Raw genomic sequence first — 21188 nt, forward strand, 5'->3', positions numbered from 1 at the left:
AGTGAGGCTGTGGTTAAGGCAGGGTGCAGGGGGTTGCTATATGAATGAATAAATAAGTAGTGCAGACAGGAAGCTCTCATAAACATGGAACAGATGATCGAATTAAAAATCAGCAGTGTGTGCTGAAACTCAGGCGTTAATGTTTCATGAGGAATAAGACACTTCCATGCTATTTGGGGCAACCACATCCCATATCCAGGTACCTAGGTCTGAGTCCTGGCTCTGCTTCCAATTCCACCTTTCTGCTCTGCACACCCTGGGGGAAGCAGGTAATTGCTCAAGTAGTGGGATCCTTTCCAATCGTGTGGGAGCCCAAGAGTGAATTCCTGGCTCCCAGCTTTGACCTGACCCAACTCTGGCTATTGCAGTCATCTGGAGAGTGAACCAGCAGATGTGAGATTTCTGTCTCTCAAACTTTTTTAAATTATCCTTTTTAAAATATTTATTTATTTGAATGACAGAGATACAGAGAGAAGGAGAGAGAGAGGGAGACAGATCTTCCATCCACTGGTTCACTCCCCAAATGGTTGCAATGGCCAGGGTTGTGCCAGGCTGAAGCTAGGAGCCAGGAGCTTCTTCCAGGTCTCACACATGAATACAGAAGGCCAAGAACTCGGGCCATCCTGCACTGCTTTTCCCAGGTGCATTTGCAGGGAGCTGGATCAGAAGTGGAGCAGATAGGACTCGAACTGGTACCCATACTGGATGCCAGAACTGCAGGCGGGGGCTTAACCTTCTATACCACAGCACTGGCCCCTTATCCTGATTTTTTTAAAGGGAAAAATAATAACTTTACAGTGAAAAAGCTTAAAAGATGCCACCAGAATTAAATAACCAAAGCTAACGTCACCACTGCTGGGGCAACCTGATACCGGTGATGTCCTGAGAAAGACACTACATCCCTTCTGTCATATCTCTAAACACAACCTAAAAGGAAGTATTTGCCCCTATTTTACATATTTTCTTAATTCATGATCTGCATCTAATCCTGAAGAAACATCTAATAAACCTACACCAAGGGAAATTATACAATGTAATTGGCCCATACTTTTCAAAATTGTCAAAATCAAGAGACACAAAGAAAGCCTGGGAACGCTTCCAGATTAAGGAAGACTTAAAGAATACAGATAATCCTGAATTAGATTCTGGCTAGCAAAAGCAGAGGCTAGGAAATACATTATGGGGATAGCTGGCATATTTTAAAAATGAAAGAGTAGATGAGTTCATGTGTTTTGCTAAATCTGCTTTTGATAACTATTATGCTATGTGAGAGGATGTGCTTGCCCTCAGGAAATACAGCCTCAAGGGACTTACTGCAGCTTATCCTCAAATAGTTGGGAAAAATAATTTGTATGTAAATGTATGATTTGTTGTATATATATACACAACATATTGTATATATACACACATACATATATATTACACACATGCACACACACACACACAGAGACAGAGACTGAGAGACTGGGAGAGAAAGCAAATGGGACAAAAGGTAGGCAGTCAGTGTCCTAGGGCAAGGGGATTCAGGAATATCTTATCCTCAACATGCACACTCTTCTGTAAGTTTGAAATTATTTTAAAATAAAATTGTCCAAAGTAAAATGAAATAAATTCACAGATAACTGGCACAGTCTGCCTTCCCCATCACAAAGGTCTGAGTCTGTCTGCTCTTCCTCAGGGAAATCCAGGATCTTCTTGCTGTACAGCTCTAGGGGGTGCCAGTCACTCTGTGCATTGCCATTGGCTCTGCAAGACCTGCGAACTTTGGTGCGTGCAGGGCAGGCATTTGACAGAGCAGTGAATATGCTCCCTGGGATGCCCACACCCCATGTTGGAGTGCCTTGGTTTGATCCCGGGTCCATTCCCAATTCCAGCTGCTGGCTAATGTACACTCTGGGAGGCAGCAGGTGATGGCTCGAGTACTTGGGTCCCTGCCACCCACATGGCATACCTTGACTGAGGCATTGGGAACTAAACCAGATGATGGGAGGTCTTTTTATCAATCTGTTTCTATCTTTCTCCCTGTCAAATTAACTAAATATTTTTCTTTTTCTTCTTTTTTAAGATTTATTTTATTTATTTGGAAGGTAGAATTACAGAGAAATCTTCCATCTGCTAGTTCACTCCCCAGATTTCTGCAGTGATCAGGTCTGGGCAAAGCAGAAGTCAGGAGCTCCATCCAGGTCTCTCACGTGGATGCAGGGGCCCAGACACTCGGGCCATCTTCTGCTGCTTGCCCAGGTGCATTAGCAGGGAGCTGTATCGGAAGTGGAGCAGCCAGGACTTGAACCGATGGCACCCATATGGTTATGCCACAATACTGAACTAAATATTTTAAGAAATTAAAGAAAAGTGTTCATTTTGGTACAAAAAAATTTTTGAAATTTGTGTATAAGGGGGGAAAATGAGTATTAAGAAAAAACCATAACATGGATTTTAACATTTTTTCCCTCCAAAATACACTTAGCTTTTAATTGCATCTTCCACAGACTTCCTAAGTGCCCGTGTATCTCCCCAGGGTGTTGCCCCTGGAGGCAGCTGGAACCGTGGGCATGGGCAGGGACAGCCCACGAGACAAGGGCCCCCTCCTGCCGAGTGAGAGCTCGGCCAGCGCAGAGCACCCTGCTGTCTTGAGAGCACTCGTGACTCGGTGGGGAATAATGCTCTACTTGGCAGAGCAGCAGTCAGGGCAATGGCAAAACCAGTTACTGTTTCTGATGTGCGTCTGGGGGATGTCAGCCGTGATTAGGGGGATATTTTCTTCCTGCAGCTGTTTTTGAATATGGAGGAGGGGCTCACCACAACCCCAGATTACAGGGAGGGAGCCAAAGCTCCTCCCACACACACCAGGGATGGCAGGCACTCTGGGCAGTGCTCTGCAGAAGCATCATCACGTCCTCTCAAGTTCTCAGTCAAAAGCAAAAGCTGTGATGAGCCACAAAAGGGTTGCAGGAGAGGGGGAAAGTACTTTGTGCTAAGACTTCCTAGTCCTGAGTCTGCTTTCAAGCCCATCCCAATCACTTTTATCCTGAAGTCTGAAACCACAGCCTGGACTTCACAGAATTAAGGTGTCCAGCATCTAAACCACTTCCTGGACAGTCAGTGTTTTACTAAGACCAGAATTCTTTCATGTCCCAAACTTCCCTGGACATTTCCAAGGCCCAATTCAGCACACAGAGTAAACTCAGCTAATGTTTGCTGATTGACACATGTGAATAAATGAACCCTCTTGTCCTCAGAATGTCAAATACAAAACTGTAGAAGTTTTAGACCGGTGTTGTGGCACAGCAGGTTAAGCTGCTGCCTGCATTGCTAGCATCCCATAGGAGCATGTGTTCAAGTCCCAGCTGCTCCATTTCTTTTTTTTTATTTTTAAGATTTTATTTATTTATTTGAAAGGTAGAGTTACAGATAATGAGAGGGAGAGGGAGACAGAGAGAAGAGTCTTCCTTCCACTGGTTCACTCCCCAAATGGCTGCAACAGCTGGAGCTGTACTGATCTGAAGCCAGGAGCCAGGAGCTTCTTCCTGGTCTCCCACGTGGGTGCAGGGGCCCAAGCTCTTGGGCCATCTTCCACTGCTTTCTCAGGCCATAGCAGAGAGCTGGATTGGAAGACAAGCAGCTGGGACTCGAACTGGTATCCATATGGGATGCTGGCACTGCAGGCAGAGGGTTAACCTGCTGCACCACAGCGCTAGCCCCTGCTCCACTTCTGATCCAACTTTCTGCTAATGCGCCTGGGAAAGCAGCAGACAGTGGACTAAGTGCTTGGTTCCCTGCCACTCACACGGGAGTCCTGAATGAAGTTCCTGGCTTCTGGTTTCAGCCTGGCCAAACCCTGGCTGTTGTGGCCATTTGGGGAGTGAACCAGCAGATGGAGGATCTCTCATTCTCTACTTTTCCTTTTCTTTCTGTAACCCTGCCTTTCAAATAAGTATTTTTTAATAAAAAAAAAAAAGCTGTAGAGGTTATTTTTGGAAAGACTAATCTCCAGCAGTTCTATCTATAAAATACCAGTTTTGATTCTAATCTCCACAATATGCCTGATTTTAGAAATCCAGGAGTTGGCCGGCGCTGTGGCTCAATAGGCTAATCCTCCGCCTTGCGGCGCCGGCACACCGGGTTCTAGTCCCGGTCGGGGCGCCGGATTCTGTCCCGGTTGCCCCTCTTCCAGGCCAGCTCTCTGCTGTGGCCAGGGAGTGCAGTGGAGGATGGCCCAAGTGCTTGGGCCCTGCACCCCATGGGAGACCAGGAGAAGCACCTGGCTCCTGCCTTCGGATCAGCGTGGTGTGCCGGCCACAGCGCGCTGGCTGTGGCGGCCATTGGAGGGTGAACCAACCGCAAAAGGAAGACCTTTTTCTCTGTCTCTCTCTCTCTCTCACTATCCACTCTGCCTGTCAAAAAAAAAAAAAAAAAAGAAAGAAAAAAAAGAAAAGAAAAGAAAAGAAATTCAGGAGCAAGAGGAGACTCAGATAAATTCATTTCACTTGATAGATTAAGTCATTCAACAAATATATATATATATATTTAATGGTATTATTTAAAAATTATTTATTAGAAACAGAAAAAGATCTCCCATCTGCTGGTTTATTTCCCGAACGCCTGCAGTGACCAGGCCTGGGCTGGGACCAAAGCCAGGAGCTCAGGATACAATCCAGGTCCCTTACATGAGTGGCAGAAACCCAGTCCTTGAGTAATCACCATTGCCATAGGGAGTACCTTAGCATGAAGATGGAATAAGGATCTGGAGCTGGAAATTGAACCCAGATACTCTGATATGGGATATGGGTATCTTAAACACTAGGCTAAATTCCTGCTTCTCAACAAATATTTTATTAAGCACCTACTATGTGCTGGGTACTGTGCAAGCTGCTGTAACTACATTGGTTAACAAAAGAGATGCAGTGTCCACCCTCAGGAAAAATATAATCAGTTGCACCCAGGTGATTAAAATGAACAGCTGAGACTAAAACCGTATCCCAGAGTTGACCCATGAAGCTTTAAGGAAGCCAAGGTTTTTATCAACCTACTCCATTCTCACTGGAGGAAGGGCTGCTCATGGTAGGATTAATTCTCCACCTTTTCTTGTTTGTAGAGATCTGAATTGTTCAGGGGAATGGTGATTGCCAAGAGAATGTGAGTTGGCAGTACCAGGTAGCCAGATCTGATAGGAAATCTTGGCTTTGTCCAGATATTCATAGATTGCCTTAGTCAAGTCATGAATGAACTCTTTGAGCCTCAGTATCCTCATGGGTGGTCACTTCTTTTGCTAGCTTGAAGATTGCGTATGATACATGGAAAGCACCCAGCATTCTGTGGATTCTTGATAGGCAATTGCTATAGATCTCAGCAAGGAGAGAAGAGGGAGAGAGGGAGGCACCTGAAGCAGTCAGAATATACCATCAAGAAACCAGGCTTCAGCAACTGAGTCTGTGATTTCTGATAGGACAGGTAACACCAAGGTTCAGCAAGGGCCCCTTGTGTTTATTTAAAGCAGGGATGGGAACTGTCCAGTCCATGGGCTCTATAAGGCCTGCAAAATCATTTGCTCTGGCCCTGCCAAGGCAACTGGAGGTGGGACTTGAAATTGAATATATCTACAGCAGGTTAATTTTTAAGTTGATATTTTTGTATGGCCTACAAATGATGTGATGAATATCCAAGTGGCACTTGGCTGATAAATAGGCCCCTCACCTGATGTCTAGGACCAGCTTGGCAAGCACAGCCCATGTCTCCATCATTCTTCACCTCTGTTCCTTGTGGCAAATTGCCCCAGAGGGTTGATGTTCCAGACACCAGTGGCCAAAGGGAAGCCCTGATCTCTGGATGGCCAAAGGCTCATCTGCTGGCATTTGGGCACCTGACCTTGATTCCCTGGGGTATGCAACTGACAAGGCATTATCTTCTCTTGTAGCGTTTCTAGATAGGAGAAGGTGGGAACACAGCCAAGGGTGAGTGTAGAATTGAGAACTCTCCTTGTCAACTCAGTACCCAGTGTTACTGAGAATGATAAGCATGTCTGAATCTGAATTATGCAGTTATAACAGTCTAAGTTGATTTGCTAAATGGAGTTTTTCTCTAGGAATTGGGCCATTATTTGGGATGTTTCCTACACCATCTTTCCTAACAACAGAGATTCATTCTGGAAAATGCATCATCAGATGATTCCATTGTTGTGCATACATTGTAGAATGTCCTTACCCAAACCTGGTTGGCATTGCTTCCTACACACCTAGGCTATATGGTGCTGCCTATGTCATCAGCCTCAGCCTACGTAGGAGTAGGATCATCAACAACTCTGTCTTCCATGCCCACATCTTGTCCCCTGGGGTGATCTTCAGGGGCAAATACCCCTCTTGGAGCTGCCATCCCTATAATAACCAGGCCTTCTGGACACCTCCTCCAGGACCTTCCTGAGCCTGTTTCTCTCTCTCTCTCTCTCTTTCTCTCTAATTTGGAAAGTAGAGAGACAGATCTTCTATCCGGTGGTTCACTCCCAATAGCAATAAAAGTACAGTAAAAGCATAAACCAATAACATCCATTTGTTATTATCCAATATTGCATGATATACTTAATTGTATTGCTGTACTTCCATAAGACTTGGCAGTTTGTTTCCACTAGCATTGCCACAAACATGTGAGTAATGCCTTGCACTACTATGTTAGCATAGCTATAACAGTATTAAGCAATAGGAATTTTTAAAAAATTGTTTATTTATTTGAAAGGTAGCGTGACAGAGAAGGAGAGACAGAGAAAGGTCTTCCACCTATTGGTTCATTCTCCAAGTGGCTGTAACAGCCTCATCTGGACCAGGCCAGAATCAGGAGCCAGGAACTCCATCCTGGTCTCCCACAAGGGTAGCAGGGGCCCAAGTACTTGGGCCATCATCCGCAGGTAGATTCACATGCAAAGCTGGGCCCAGAAGCAGAGCAGCTAGGAGTCAAATTGGCACTCCAGTGTGGGATGCTGTTATTGCAAGCTGTGACTTAACCTGCTGTGGAACAATCCCTGCCTCACAACAAGAAATTTTGACTTCCATTAGAATCTTATGGGACTACCATCACATGTGCAGTCCATTGCTGACTGAATTATTGCATGACTGTATAAGGATAATGTTTTGTTGATAATGGGTTCCGACAGTTCCATCAGTGAAGAATTTTAATAATGGGATTTATTATACAAAGGTACTTAAAATATCATGGAAGATAGAATTAAAAATGAGTTTATTTTAATGAAATATATGCATAGTTCTTTTATAATATACATTTTATGAACTTTTTGAAGATTCCCTCATATGCAGAGATTTCAAAAAAATTTTACATTAAAACTTTTAATTCTGTTTCCCATGAACTTGTTGAAGAACCACTGTAGTGTTTTTTAAGTGAATAAACAGATAAAAGAAGGCCAAGGGGGCAGGCATTTGGGGCGGCAGTTAAGATGCCACTTGAGGGGCTGGCATTGTGGTGTAGGGGGTGAAGCTGCTGCCTTCAATACCAGCGTTCCGAATGGGCACTGGTTCATATCCCGGATGCTCCACTTCCAACCCAGCTCCCTGCTAATGGCCTGGGAAAACAGCAGAAGAGGGCCCAATTCGTTGGATCCCTGCACCACGTGTGAGATGTGAAGACGTTCCTGACTTTGACCTGGCCCAGTCCTGGTCTTTGTAGACATTCAGGGAGTGAACCAGTGGATGGAGGGTCTCTGTGTGTGTCTCTCCCTCTCTCTCTTTAACTCTGCCTTTAAATAAATAAAACTTTTTTATTTATTTGACAGGTAGAGTTGCAGACAGTGAGAGAGAGAGAGAGAGAAAGGTCTTCTTTCTGTTGGTTCACTCCCCAAATGGCCACCACGGCTGGCACTGCGCTGATCCAAAGCCAGGAGCCAGGTGCCTCTTCCTGGTCTTCCATGCAGGTACAGGGGCCCAAGCACCTGGGCCATCCTCTACTGCCCTCCCAGGCCACAGCAGAGAGCTGGACTGGAAGAGGAGCCACCAGTACTAGAATTTGGCGCCCATATGGGATGCCGGCGCCAAAGGCGGAGGATTAACCAAGTGAGCCATGGCGCCGGCCCCAATAAATAAATATTTTTAAAATTCAATATTTTTTAAAAAGGTGACACGTAGGGCCAGTGTTGTGGTGAAGTGGGTTAAGCTGTGGCTTGTGACACCTTATTGCATGATAATTCAGGACCTGGCTACTCTGCTTCTGATCCAGCTTCCTGCTAATACACATGGGAATGCAGCAGAGGATGGCCCAAGTGCTTGAGTTCCTACCACCCATTTGGGAGACTAGGCTGGAGTTCCTGGCTCTTGGCTTCTGCCTGGTGCAGACTCTGGTGTTCTGGACATATGGGGTATGAACCAGTGGGTAGAAAATGTTTCTCCCTCTCTCTGTTGCTCTGCCTTTTAAATAAATAAAGAAGTAAACAGTTTTTAAAATGGCACTTGGGAGACCCAAATCCCATATTGAAGGCCTGAATTTCAGTCTCAGTTTTGCTTCTGATTCCTGCTTCCTGCTTCTGTGCACTCTGGGAATCAGAGTACTTGGGTCTGTGCCACCCACACGGGAGACCCAAACTGAGTACCTGACTCTTGGGTTCAGCCTGGTCCAACCCCAGCTGTTGTGGGCATTTGGGGAGTGAACCAGAAGATGGGAGATCTCTGTCTTACCTGTTTTTGTGTCTCTATATCTCTCTGACTTTCAAACCCTAAGTTTTTAAGAAAGAAAAGAAGGCCAGAGAAACATGAGAGGTCACAGTATGCTCTGAACCAGAGCGTTGTGATTAATCCTATTCAGTACACCTGAGAGCAGTAGAAAAAAATATGAAATCATTGCAGTAATTTAGAAGGCCTAGAAAAAAGCTGCTCTGGTTAGTTCAGTTTTGTGCTTCTTGTCACATCCCATTATTTAATATCATTGTATGAACCCCTTCTCTCACCTTGGATTGGGGCCATTAATGACTTTTTCTGGGACAGTTTTATAGATAATCTTTCAATCCCTGTGTCCTGGATAGGTAAGTTCTGTCATTTCTCCAGCTTCCCTGGCCTGTTCTGTAAGGGAGAGTGGTCTGGGAGTATTCAACAAGCGACTGAGTGACCCCTGCTGGTGGGGTTATCAGGGCTGGCAAGGGGGTGGTTGGGCTGGCTGGGTCTCCTCGCTCCTCCTGCTTGCTTTGTTGAACATACTTTCCCTGCCAAGGGAGTGCATACCTCTCCTTGGCCAAGACTTTGTCACCTCTGCATCCCAGTAGGTGAAGGGCCAGGTGTCCTGTTTCTAAACTCTTGATATGAGTCCTTCCTAGCTTTCCAAAATCAAATTAATGCATAGTCTTTCTGACATTTTCATTATTTTCTCCGTGATATTTTTTCATCTGGTGCCTATACTCACCGCTGTTGCTGTTGCTACTGCTGGTACTACCAGTAGTTAAAATTTGATGAGACACTGAGTGCCAGGCATTGTGCTGAGTCCAGAAGGATCTATCAACTCTCACAACAACCTTCGGAGGTGCTATTAGCATTTCCGTTTTATAGATGAGGAAACAGGTTTAGGAAGTGGAAGTGGGGCTTGTGTTTGGCATAGTAGTTGAGATGCCACGAGGGATGGCCACGCCCCATATTGGAGTTCCTGGATTCAAGTGCCAGCTCCACTTCTGAGTCCAGCTTCTTACTAATGTGCACCCTGGGAGGTAGCAGATGATAGCTTCAGCACTTGTGTCCCAGCTACTGATCTGGGAGACCTGGATTGAGTATAGGCTCCAGGCATACTGTCTGGCCCAACCCTAACTGTTGTGGACATTTGGGGAGTGAACCACTGGATGGAAAATCTCTGTCTCTCTGCCTTTCAAATAAAATAATTTTAAAAGAGCAGAAGTGGTGGACTTAAAGTTCTACAATAAAGGCAAAATGAAGACATGAGGTCACCAAGTCTAGCTTTAGAGCTGACCTGGCACCTTCAAACTAGAGGTAATGGCATCTTAGCACAAAATTACATATCAGGTGTGAAAATTTATGCACCAGTACTTCAGAGAGCACCCTGATCTCCAGATTCTTCACCCTGAGAGCACATCAAAGACAGTCTAGAAAAAAAAGGAAGATTCCTTGGATGCTGGGGAAGGGAGAATATTGTAAAAACAGGGAGAAAGGGGATGGGAACACTATATTGGGGCCAGCGCTGTAACACAGCTGGTTAAAGCCTGGCCTGCAGTGCTGACATCCCGTTTGGGTACCGGTTCGAGTCCCAGCTGCTCTACTTCCCATCCCGCTCCCTGCTAATGCTCCTGGGAAAGCAGCGGGAGATGGCCCAAGTCCTTCAGGGGGCCAGCACTGTGGCACAGTGGGTCAGTGGGTAAAACCGCTGCTTGCAGTGCTGCCATCCCATATGGGTGCCGGTTCTAGTCCCAACTGCTCCATTTCTGATCCAGCTCTCTGCTGTGACCTGTAAAAGCAGTAGAAGATGGCCCAAATTTATGGGCCCCTGTACCCGCATGAGAGACCCAGAAGAAGCTCCAGGCTCCTGGCTTCGGATCAGCTCAGTTATGGCCATTGCAGCCATTTGGGGAGTGAACCAGCAGACCGAAAACTTCTTGCTTTGTCTCCACCTCTCTCTGTAACTCTCTTTCAAATAAATGAAATAAATCTTAAAATAAAAACAGGAAGAAAGGGGGTGGGAACACTGTATTAAAAATGGAATAGGGGCCCCTCTTCAGAAAGAAAAAAAACACAAACTATGGGTCCTCTGTCTGTTCAATCATGAGTTTATCAAATCAAGTTCCAGTTAAGGGCAAGTACAGGAACACAAAATCCTTTTGCTAATCTCTGCCTTAGAGAAGGCGCAGATGAAAGGCAAGGCACCAAAGCCTCTGAAAGCACCAAAGCTGTTTGCCTGTGATGGGATAAATCAAAAAGCTTTGAGATCTGGTTTGCATTTAATAATTAGAAATGACTAATCAGGGACCATTTGCGGCCAAGTCGGGAGCCGTGCTCTCTCCATCAGTGCGTTTCTCGCTGTTCTGGTCACCTGCTTATTAAATAGAAAAGTCCTGTGATTAAATCACAGGGCTGTCCCGACGCTGATTAATTCAATCTGAACTGTTTAAAATTAAGTCAGGCTTGCATTTGTCCTCGTCTCTGTGACAGAACTGGGAAGGACACCCCGCAGAGGTGACTGAAGGTATCCAAAGAGATCATGTGTAACCCCGGGGGACCTGGGCAACAGTCAGGCTGCATCCCAGCTGTCCTATCCATCATCCCACAGACTCTCTCATCTCTCACGCCTACCCTGCTGCCTCTCAGCGGCAAACAGCAACAATAGATGTGTCCACAACAGTGATAGTGAGAGTAATTACAGTAAGTACAGCAGTAGGAATAATCACCACTATATACTATGTGTTTTAATTATTTGAAAGGCAGAGAGCCAGATCTTCGAACCACTGCTTCCTTCCTCAAATGCGCACAACAGTTGAGGCTGTGCCAGGTCAAAGACAGGAGCCAGGAATTTAATCTGGGTCTTTTACATGGGTGGCAGGGACTCAGGTACTTTTCACAACTGCTGTCTCCTAGAGTGTGTATTAGAGGAAGTTGGAATTTGGAATCTGGACCAAATCCAGGACTTGAACCCAGGAACTCTGACATAGATACAGGCATCCCAAGCACTAAACTACTCAGCCAAATGCCAGCCCCAGAAATTATCATTTTTAATCTCTTACCATTTGCCATATGCCTCCCCTTATTGTAAATACTTTATTTCCTTTAATCCTTGAAAAAAAAAAAAAACCCTTATGATGGGAAAGCCAAGGCTTATGGAAGTATTTTATAGACATTGATCTATCCCATACACCCGGAATCAGGCATATAACAGAGCCTCAATAAACACTTGTTGAGTAAATGAAAGAACAGGGAATCAGCTTGCCCAAGATCAGAACAAGTAGCCAATGGTGGGGCTGGATTTGGAACTCTTGTGTATCTCATTTATGCTCTTAATTTCTTTGAGGTATGTAGGTATGTGCCTTTTGAGCCTTTCTGTGTTATTTCAAAACATACATTGTTTTAGATAAATATTTGAATGCTTTTTACATTTTAAAAATATACTGTGTTGGGTCCAACACTGTGGTGTAGTGGGTAATGATGCTGCCTGCAGTGCCAGCATCCCATATGGGCACCAGTTCAAGTGCTGGCTATTCCACTTCTGATCCAGCGCTCTGCTCTGGCCTGGGAAAGCAGTAGAAGATGGCCCAAGTCCTTGGGCACCTGAACTCACATGGGAGACTTGGAGAAAAGCTACTGGCTTCAGATTGGCCCAGCTCTGGCTGTTGTGGCCATTTGGGGAGTGAACCAGCAGATGAAAGACTCTCTCTCTCCCTCTCTCTCCCCTTCCCCTCCCCGCCCCCCCCCACCTATGCCTCTTTGTAACTCTGCCTTTCAAATAAATAAGTCTGTTAATGTGAAGGAAACACACAGTAGTTTGTTTGTTTGTTTGTTTGTTTTGACAGGCAGAGTGGACCGTGAGAGAGACAGAGAGAAAGGTCTTCCTTTTGCCGTTGGTTCACCCTCCAATGGCCGCCCGCAGCTGGCGCATCACGCTGATCCGAAGGCAGGAGCCAGGTACTTATCCTGGTCTCCCATGGGGTGCAGGGCCCAAGGACTTGGGCCATCCTCCACTGCACTCCCTGGCCACAACAGAGAGCTGGCCTGGAAGAGGGGCAACTGGGACAGAATCCAGTGCCCTGACCGGGACTAGAACCTGGTGTGCCGGCGCCACAAGGCGGAGGATTAGCCTAGTGAGCCGCGGCACCAGCCCATAGTAGTTTTAAACAATATATTTTTTTTAAAACAAAATAGCATCGTGTGGTAGAAAGATCAGTGATACAGTAGTCAGGCTGGCCTAAAGAAAATCTCCCTCTCTAGCGCTTGCTAACTTGACCTTGAACCAGTCACTGAAGTCTCTGGTTATGGTCCAAATCTGAGTATCCTTGCCTGGCTTGCCGGCCATTTTCTCGAGACACAAATATTGGAATCCTTTGAGAATTTGAGCCTCAGAACCAAACAAGAATTACCAGGTACCCTCCAGTACACGGGCCAAGGGTAGCAGACACCAGGATGTACACCTGCTATGAACCAAGCTCTGGGCTCTGAGTTTACTGTACTGTTTCATTTAAGCTTCTCCTTAACCTCATCTAAGGAAGCACCATTGTGTTAATTTTACAGAGAGGTGCCGGCCTCAATTAGATTTTTTTTGTAGTTTAGTTTCTTCCAGGTTAGTCAGAATCTGAACTTTGTGTCTAAGTGTCTAAGCCCTAATGTGTGAAGACATTTGTTTTTAAGATTTATTTAATCTGGCCGGCGCCACAGCTCACTAGGCTAATCTTCCGCCTGTGGCGACGGCACCCCGGGTTCTAGTCCCGGTTGGGGCGCTGTTTCTGTCCCGGTTGCCCCTCTTCCAGTCCAGCTGTCTGCTGTGGCCCTGGAGTGCAGTGGAGGATGGCCCAGGTGCTTGGGCCCTGCACCCGCATGGGAGACCAGGAGAAGCACCTGGCTCCTGGCTTCAGATCAGCGCGGTGCACCAGCCGCAGTGGCCACTTGGGGGGGTGAATCAACGTCAAAGGAAGACCTTTTTCTCTGTCTCCCTTTCTCACTGTCTACTCTGCCTGTCAAAAAAAAAAAAAAAAAAATCTAATTGATTTGAAGATAATCTATAGAGCCGCTTCATACTGTGTAATTTCAATTTGTTCTAAACCACATCCAGGAACCCACTGTAATCACAGAAGCATAATGCCAGGAAGAACTTTATACGTCTTCTTGGACCTTCTTGTTTTTTTTTTTTTTTTTTTTTTTTTTTTTGACAGGCAGAGTGGACAGTGAGAGAGAGAGACAGAGAGAAAGGTCTTCCTTTGCCGTTGGTTCACCCTCCAATGGCCGCCGCGGCCGGCGCGCTGCGGCCGGCGCACCGCGCTGATCCGATGGCAGGAGCCAGGAGCCAGGTGCTTTTCCTGGTCTCCCATGGGGTGCAGGGCCCAAGCACCTGGGCCATCCTCCACTGCACTCCCTGGCCACAGCAGAGGGCTGGCCTGGAAGAGGGGCAACCGGGACAGAATCCGGCGCCCCGACCGGGACTAGAACCCGGTGTGCCGGCGCCGCAAGGCGGAGGATTAGCCCAGTGAGCCGCGGCGCCGGCCTGGACCTTCTTGTTTTATAGCCATAAAAACCAAGATGCAGGAAAGTCATTCTTTGGACTGAATTTGAAAGGCAGTGGTAAATTTATAACCAAGCAATCTGTCAAGTTAGATGCAGAAAAATATTTTTACTTTTTCTAAACAGAAATTCCATCTACACACCACAATGCAGCTCATCAGACATAATTCATCTCTCCACTGCATCCCCAATCAGTCAAGGTTTTCTTGAGTCCCTAATCTGTGACTTCTTGGTCTCTGGTTGCTACTGGGAAGAAAGGTTCTGCACTAACCAGCTCAGCTAGGGACTTTTAGGAAGCCCAATACTCCACTCAGGGTCTTTGGGGGGGAGTCTGGAGAAGATGCCAGCCACCACTCCATGCACACTTACCACTGCATTGAGAAGGATTACACAGCAGAGTAAACTAATTGAAAAATGCTTTAATTAGGAGTCAGGCTACAACTTGGTTCTAGATTAAGTTCTAAGTGGATTTATGTGCTGGGGTGCAGGACTGTGGAACAACTGCCAGAGGTTGACGGGAGGGTCCCGCTTGCTAGAGTGATCTGGACCCTTCCTGATTTTGGCACCTCTTGCACTGACAGGCGGTAGTCTCACCCTTGGGATTGTGGGAGGAGCCATGAGCAGGCTGTGGCACTGCCTGGTATCTGCCCTCTGCAAGCAAAGCCTATCAGGCCAGGCTGTGGTGAGTACCTCAGATGAGGTGTGAATGGCCCCTGGCACACAGTAGGTATATGTTGCTACCTGGTATTTTCAGATTACAGATTAAAAAAAAAGATATTTATTTGTTTATTTATTTGAAAGGCAAAGTTACAGAGAGAGAGAGAGAGATTGATTGATTGATTTACCATCTGTTAGCTAACTCCTCAAACAGTTGCAATGGTCTGGGCTGGGCCAGGCCAAAGCCAAGGAGCCTGGAGCTCCAAGCAGGTCTCCTCCGTGGGTGACAAGGGCTCAGCCCTCAGGCCATCCTCTGCTGCTAGATTGGAAGCACAGCAGACGGGACTTAAACCAGCGCTTGTATGGGATGCCAGCATCACAGACGGCAGCGTAATCTGCTGCTCCACAGTGCCGCCTGAGATTTGTATGGTGTTACAGTTCTGTTCTTAGGGCTCAGTGATTTGTCACCTGACACGCTGACAGTAGCCCAGGAGGCCACACGGGTGAAGGAGAGGGGACAATAAGAGAAGCTCCTTTCACAGGCATGCAGCCCTCTCCAGACCAAATCAATGCACAGCTTGAGCCCCATCTCACAGCTCCAACAACCTACATCCTTCCAGACACTTCCACATTCCTCCTGTCAAGTTCACAAGACAAATGTCCTCCAGTGGCTTTTTAATTAAGCCGCAGCCAGTAGTTAATCTGGGATAGAGTGATTTCCTTCAGAAACCCACACATTTTGCAAAATAAAAGCTCCATGGATTATGAACATGGATTTTCTTGTCTGTGTTCATTACACAGGGTGGTGACTGACCATTGCTAGCAACAAAGAGCGAGCCCAAAGTTTAAACTCTGGGCTCACAGCAAAATTTCACAAAGCATCGCTCAATCGTTTGTTCATTCACTGTGTGTTCTCCGTGCATTTGGAACAGGCAGAGTCTGTTCTGGTTCCTGGGACCCAGCAAGGAATGAGTCAGGCAGGTTTCCTGCCCACCAGCTGGGAGAAAAAGAAACCAAAATAATCATGGCTTGTGATCACCACTATGAACATATTAAATAAGGTGCTGGGATAGAGACGAGCAGGGAGACTCACTTGAGAAACATAATTTTACTTGTTGGTTTACTGGGTTTTGGTTGACCCTTTTTGAGATATAAACCCAAGAAGGCAAGATGTGGCCTGTCACGGTCACGTTCCAAAAGCCTAATATAGTTCCTGGTCCATGGTCAGTTATCTGCAAAACAGTATTTCTTGATTTTCTTTTGTTGATGTCCTTGGGTTTGCTCCCTTTGAGAAGTTCATCCTTTTCACCCATTACCCAAACCCAGAGAGCAGGTAAAGAAGAGGGGACCCAATGGGCACCCATCCCACCAGGGCTGGGCCAGTCAACCCAGGTGGTGAGGGGCGTACAAATAAGGCAACCACAGGCAGGTACTGCATATCCCATGGCATCTCAAATATTTGGGAAGCTGACTTCAGGCCAGTGATCTAAAGAACAACCTGTTGAAGAAGTCACCAGATGGAAATGTAAGCCCTGGAAATCTGGAGAAGTGAGCACCTTGGAAGGCAGGGGGTAAGAGGTGCTGTGGCACAGTGGTTAAATGGCTGCTTGGAGTGCCCACATCCCATATCAGAGGACCAAGGACAGAATCCTGCTTCTGATCCAGCTTCCTGCTAATGTGCCTGGGCAGCAGCAGATGACGATTCAAGTACCTGGGTCCCTGCAACCACAAGGGAGACTCAGATTGAATTCCTGGCTCCTGGCCTTGGCTGTTGCAGGCACCTGGGACTGAACTAGCAGAAGGAAGATCTCCTGTCTCTCTCTCTCTGCCTTTCAAATAAATAAAAATAAATAAACTTAAATAAAGCAGAGAGTACAGCAGGACACTGTACTCTGCCTGAATTTCACCACAGCAATTAATAATTATAATAACGAGAGTGATAATGACAGCATTAGCCTATAAAACACTCACCACCTATCAGTCACAGAGCTAAGTCCTGACATGCATGACTTTATTTGATCCTCACAACCACCCCATGAAATGAGTGGGTACTAATATTATCTGCACTCTATGGACAGGAGGTGGACATTCAGAGCAGGGACAAAAGTTTTATTTATTTGAAAGGCAGAGTGACAGGGAGACAGTGAGAGACAGAGAAAGAGGTCTTCCATCCATTGGTTCACTTCCCAAATGGATGCAACAGCCTGGGCTGGGTCAGAGTGAATGAAAGAGTTTGGAACTCCATCTAGGTCTTGCACGTGGGTGGCAGGGGGCCAAACATTTGAGCCACCTTCAACTGCTGTCCCAGGTGTGTTAGCAGGAAGCTGGCTCCAAAGGGCACTCACACCGAACAACAGCGTCACAGGCAGTGGCTTAATCTGTTGCACTGTAACACTGGCCCGAATGCCCAGGGTTTTATATTTAGAAAGAGGAAGAATCTGGATTCAAACCCAGGTTTGCCTGACTGCAAACTCTGTGCATCCCTACCGGCTGTGCTGTCCCAGACCATACCTGCAGAGAAGGGCTAAGAAGGTGCTGGGCATGAGAAACCCAAGAGGAGATTCCTTTGTTAACTGCCAGCCTGCTGGAGGGGCCACCTTGAAGCCCACTGCAGCCGGCCTAGTTTTAAGTTATCAGGTCACTGTGCGTTCTGTGCATCAGAAGCCTCCTGGGGGAGTTCCGAGGCAGGAAGGTCGCTGTTTGTGAGCTGTGCCCCTCGAGGTTGGTCTCACAGGTTCCCAGCCACCATTAGGAGCCTGGAGCCCACCCCGTTCTTAGCAAATGCACTGCGGCTCATGCGCATGTGCGGCACGTGCACTGTTCACTTCCCTTCAAACACAAAAACAAAGCATCTTGGGTAAGAACGCTATGCGTGTCGCAGCCTGCTCTCTCTGGTTTCAGCATATACCTTAACCCCCCAGTGCCCTGTGCTGATCCGCAGGTCAGTGAATAATTTCTGGACGCGTGACTAAGAAAGAGAATGAAGAAAGGGGGCCAGTGTTCTCCAGGAGACACCCCTTCCTTCCGCCGACCACCTGGCTGCCCCAGTTAAAGCAGAACCTCAAAAGCGAAGGGCACTGAAGGCTGAAATTCTGCAACCTCAGATTTCCTTGGTGACTTCCGGTCTGCCAGTTCAAGCTAAGAGTGCTGCTCTTCAAATAAGCACGCTTTCCTCGTGCCCGGGGAGGCATTTATTTTCCTTAAAATACGCAGACTTTAAAATACGGATTTTAAAGGAAATCATGGCTGGTCAGACATTGGTACAAGGTGGGCACTGGTGATTTCCACCCCTTCTGTGAGAAGGAATGCCAGCTCTGTGCAGTGCTGAGGCGCATCCCTGACCAGGGCATCCATCCTTGCACTGCCCTGAGCGACAGCGCGGACAGCGGGGACACGTCCTCTCTGCTCTAGGGGCAAGTAATCCATGACTGATGACACCTCTGCCTCAAAGGAGCAGCCAGCTGAGCCAAGCCAGAAATGGACTTAACAGGCACTGGGATGCCATGTCTCAGCTCCAAGGTGCCGGGTGGGGACAGGGAGAAAGGGCAGTTATGGAGGAGAGTCTGTGCATCATGGGCTCGAATACAGCGGTTGCTCCCTTAGCTCTGCAGGGCGACATATCTAATGGAGACATTTTATTTTTTTTCTTTTTTAAATAAAGCTTTTATTTAATGAATACAAATTTCATAGATACAGCTTTAGGAATATAGTGGTTCTCCCCCCCCCCCTTCCTCCCCCAGTCCGATCGCACCTCCTACTCCTTCTCCCATCCCATTCTTCATTTAAGATTCGTTTTTAATTAACTTTATATGCAGAAGACCAACTCTATACTAAGTAAAGATTTCCACAATTTGCACCCATACAGGTACACAAAGTGTAAAGTGCTGTTTGAAAACAAGTTTTACCATTAATTCTCATAGTACAACTTATTAAGGACAGAGGTCCTACATGGGGAGCAAGTGCACAGTGACTCCTGTTGTTCATTTAACAATCGACACTCTTATTTATGACATCAGTGATCCCCCGAGGCTCTTGTCACGAGCTGCCAAGGCTATGGAAGCCTTTTGAGTCCACAAACTCTGTCAGTATTTAGACAGGGCCATAAGCAAAGTGGAAGTTCTCTCCTGCCTTCAGAGAAAAGTACCTCCTTCTTTGATGGTGTTGGAGACATTTTCTAGAAATCCATGGGTGCTGGAAAAATCCTCTCATGCTCCTCAAATTAAACAACAACTGTTAGTGGGTTGGGATGGGTGTTTAGTGGTGAAATGCTGGCTACGGCACCAGGGTCCTATATTGGCATACCTGGGTTCCAACAGCAGCTCTGGTTCCTGACTCCAGTTTCCTGCTAATGCAGACCCTGGGAGGCTGGGAGACAGCAGTGATGCCTCAAGTAATTTCACTCCTGCCTCCCTTGTGGGAAACCAGAGTTGAGTTCTGAGCTTCTGGCTTTGGCCCTGACTAGGGCCAAGTGTTGAGTGAACCAGCAGATGGGAATCTCTCTCTTTCTTTCTCTCTCTCTCTCCCTCCTTTCCTCTCTCAAAACCCAAAAGCAAACATAAAGCCCCCTTGTCAGTTTGCAGTGGAACAAAGCCAGATGCACTTTTGGATGCAAGGTCTCATAGAGAATGAGTACCTGTTGGTGAACCAGGTGAGCTCACCAGAGGCTTGTTTCTGATGACACTGTCTTGCTGCCTCTGCCTTAAGCCTGTACCTTTCTCCCTGTCCATCCACTTTCACAATGTATGACTGTATGGGCAGCCTCTGCTATCTCCTGTTAGGCTTGACTGACTTGTGATAGCACAAGGCAGACATCTTCATTCCATCAGTAAACGGCCCAGGAACAAATTGTTTTCTCTAGTTCTGGGAAGGCCCTCTGTCCTATCCTCAACTGATCAGTTCTCAGAAGAGTTGCTCATGGTCCGAATCTGAGTATCTTATCCTTGCCTGGCTTGCCGGCCATTTTCTCGAGACACAAATATTGGAATCCTTTGAGAATTTGAGCCTCAGAACCAAACAAGAATTACCAGGTACCCTCCAGTACACGGGCCGAGGGAAGCAGACACCAGGATGTACACCTGCTATGAACCCAGCTCTGGGCTCTGAGCTTAATGTACTGTTTCATTTAAGCTTCTCCTTAACCTCATCTAAGGAAGCACCATTGTGTTAATTTTACAGAGAGGTGCCGGCCTCAATTAGATTTTTTTTGTAGTTTAGTTTCTTCCAGGTTAGTCAGAATCTGAACTTTGTGTCTAAGTGTCTAAGCCCTAATGTGTGAAGACATTTGTTTTTAAGATTTATTTAATCTGGCCGGCGCCACAGCTCACTAGGCTAATCCTCCGCCTGTGGCGCCAGCATCCTGGGTTCTAGTCCCAGTTGGGGCGCTGTTTCTGTCCCGGTTGCCCCTCTTCCAGTCCAGCTCTCTGTTGTGGCCCGAGAAGGCAGTGGAGGATGGCCCAGGTGCTTGGGCCCTGCACCCGCATGGGAGACCAGGAGAAGCACCTGGCTCCTGGCTTCAGATCAGTGCGGTGCGCCAGCCACAGCGCGCCGGCCACAGCGTGCTGGCCACAGCGGCCGCTTGGGGGGGTGAACCAACGGCAAAGGAAGACCTTTTTCTCTGTCTCCCTCTCTCACTGTCTAACTCTGCCTGTCAAAGAAAAAAAAAAAAAAGATTTATTTAATCTGAAGAAGCAGAGTGATGGGGGAAGGAGAGAGGAAAGGAGGGAGGGGTGGGGAGAGAGAGAGAGACTGACCCCAAGACCTTCCATCTGTTGGTTCACTCTTCAATTAGCTGCGACACCCAGGGCTGGGCCAATCTGAAGCCAAGAGTCAGGAATTCCATCTGGGTCTCTCACATGAGTGGCAGGGTCCTAACTACTTGGGCCATTATCTGCCACCTTCCCAGACCCATTAGCAGGAAACTGGATTGGAGATGGAATAGCTGGAGCTTGAAGCAGGCACTCCAGTATGGAGTGCCAGCATCATAAGTGATGGTTTAACCCATGTACCACAGTGCCAGCCCCACAGAGACGTTTCTTAAAAAGGTATACAAAAGAGACTGTAATCAAAGAATCAGAGTAATAATTGCATTGTATAATTGTTATCCTAGTGTTTGACAGTTTCCTGTAATCTCTCAGACTTTCTTGAAACTGTTAACACAGCAGAGTTAAAGGTTTTGAGTAACAAGGTAGGAGTGATAAGGATTGCATGTGATGTGTGATTGATTTTTTCTTGCCTCAATCAAAGCCCAATTCCTATTAACATTTCAACTTTGTTTTTCAGCGAAAACGGAAGCAGAGCACCCAGGATGAAGATGCTGTTAGCCTTTGCAGTCTCGACATAAGTGTA

General features: G+C 46.8%; 1 protein-coding gene across 3 annotated transcripts in view; it reads left to right on the forward strand.

Annotated features, from left to right (window-relative positions):
• ARHGEF3 (Rho guanine nucleotide exchange factor 3) overlaps positions 1-21188 on the forward strand; it is a 336416-nt gene that overhangs the window by 146050 nt on the left and 169178 nt on the right. For all 3 annotated transcript variants that reach the window (XM_008260822.5, XM_008260823.5, XM_008260826.5), the window contains one exon: positions 21123-21185. In XM_008260822.5, coding sequence (XP_008259044.1) covers positions 21123-21185 — 63 coding nt within the window. The remainder of the gene's footprint in view (positions 1-21122; positions 21186-21188) is intronic.

The sequence above is a fragment of the Oryctolagus cuniculus genome, chromosome 10 (assembly GCF_051225735.1).
Source record: "Oryctolagus cuniculus isolate XC-2025 breed Fujian yellow rabbit chromosome 10, ASM5122573v1, whole genome shotgun sequence".
NCBI classification, from domain to species: domain Eukaryota; kingdom Metazoa; phylum Chordata; class Mammalia; order Lagomorpha; family Leporidae; genus Oryctolagus; species Oryctolagus cuniculus.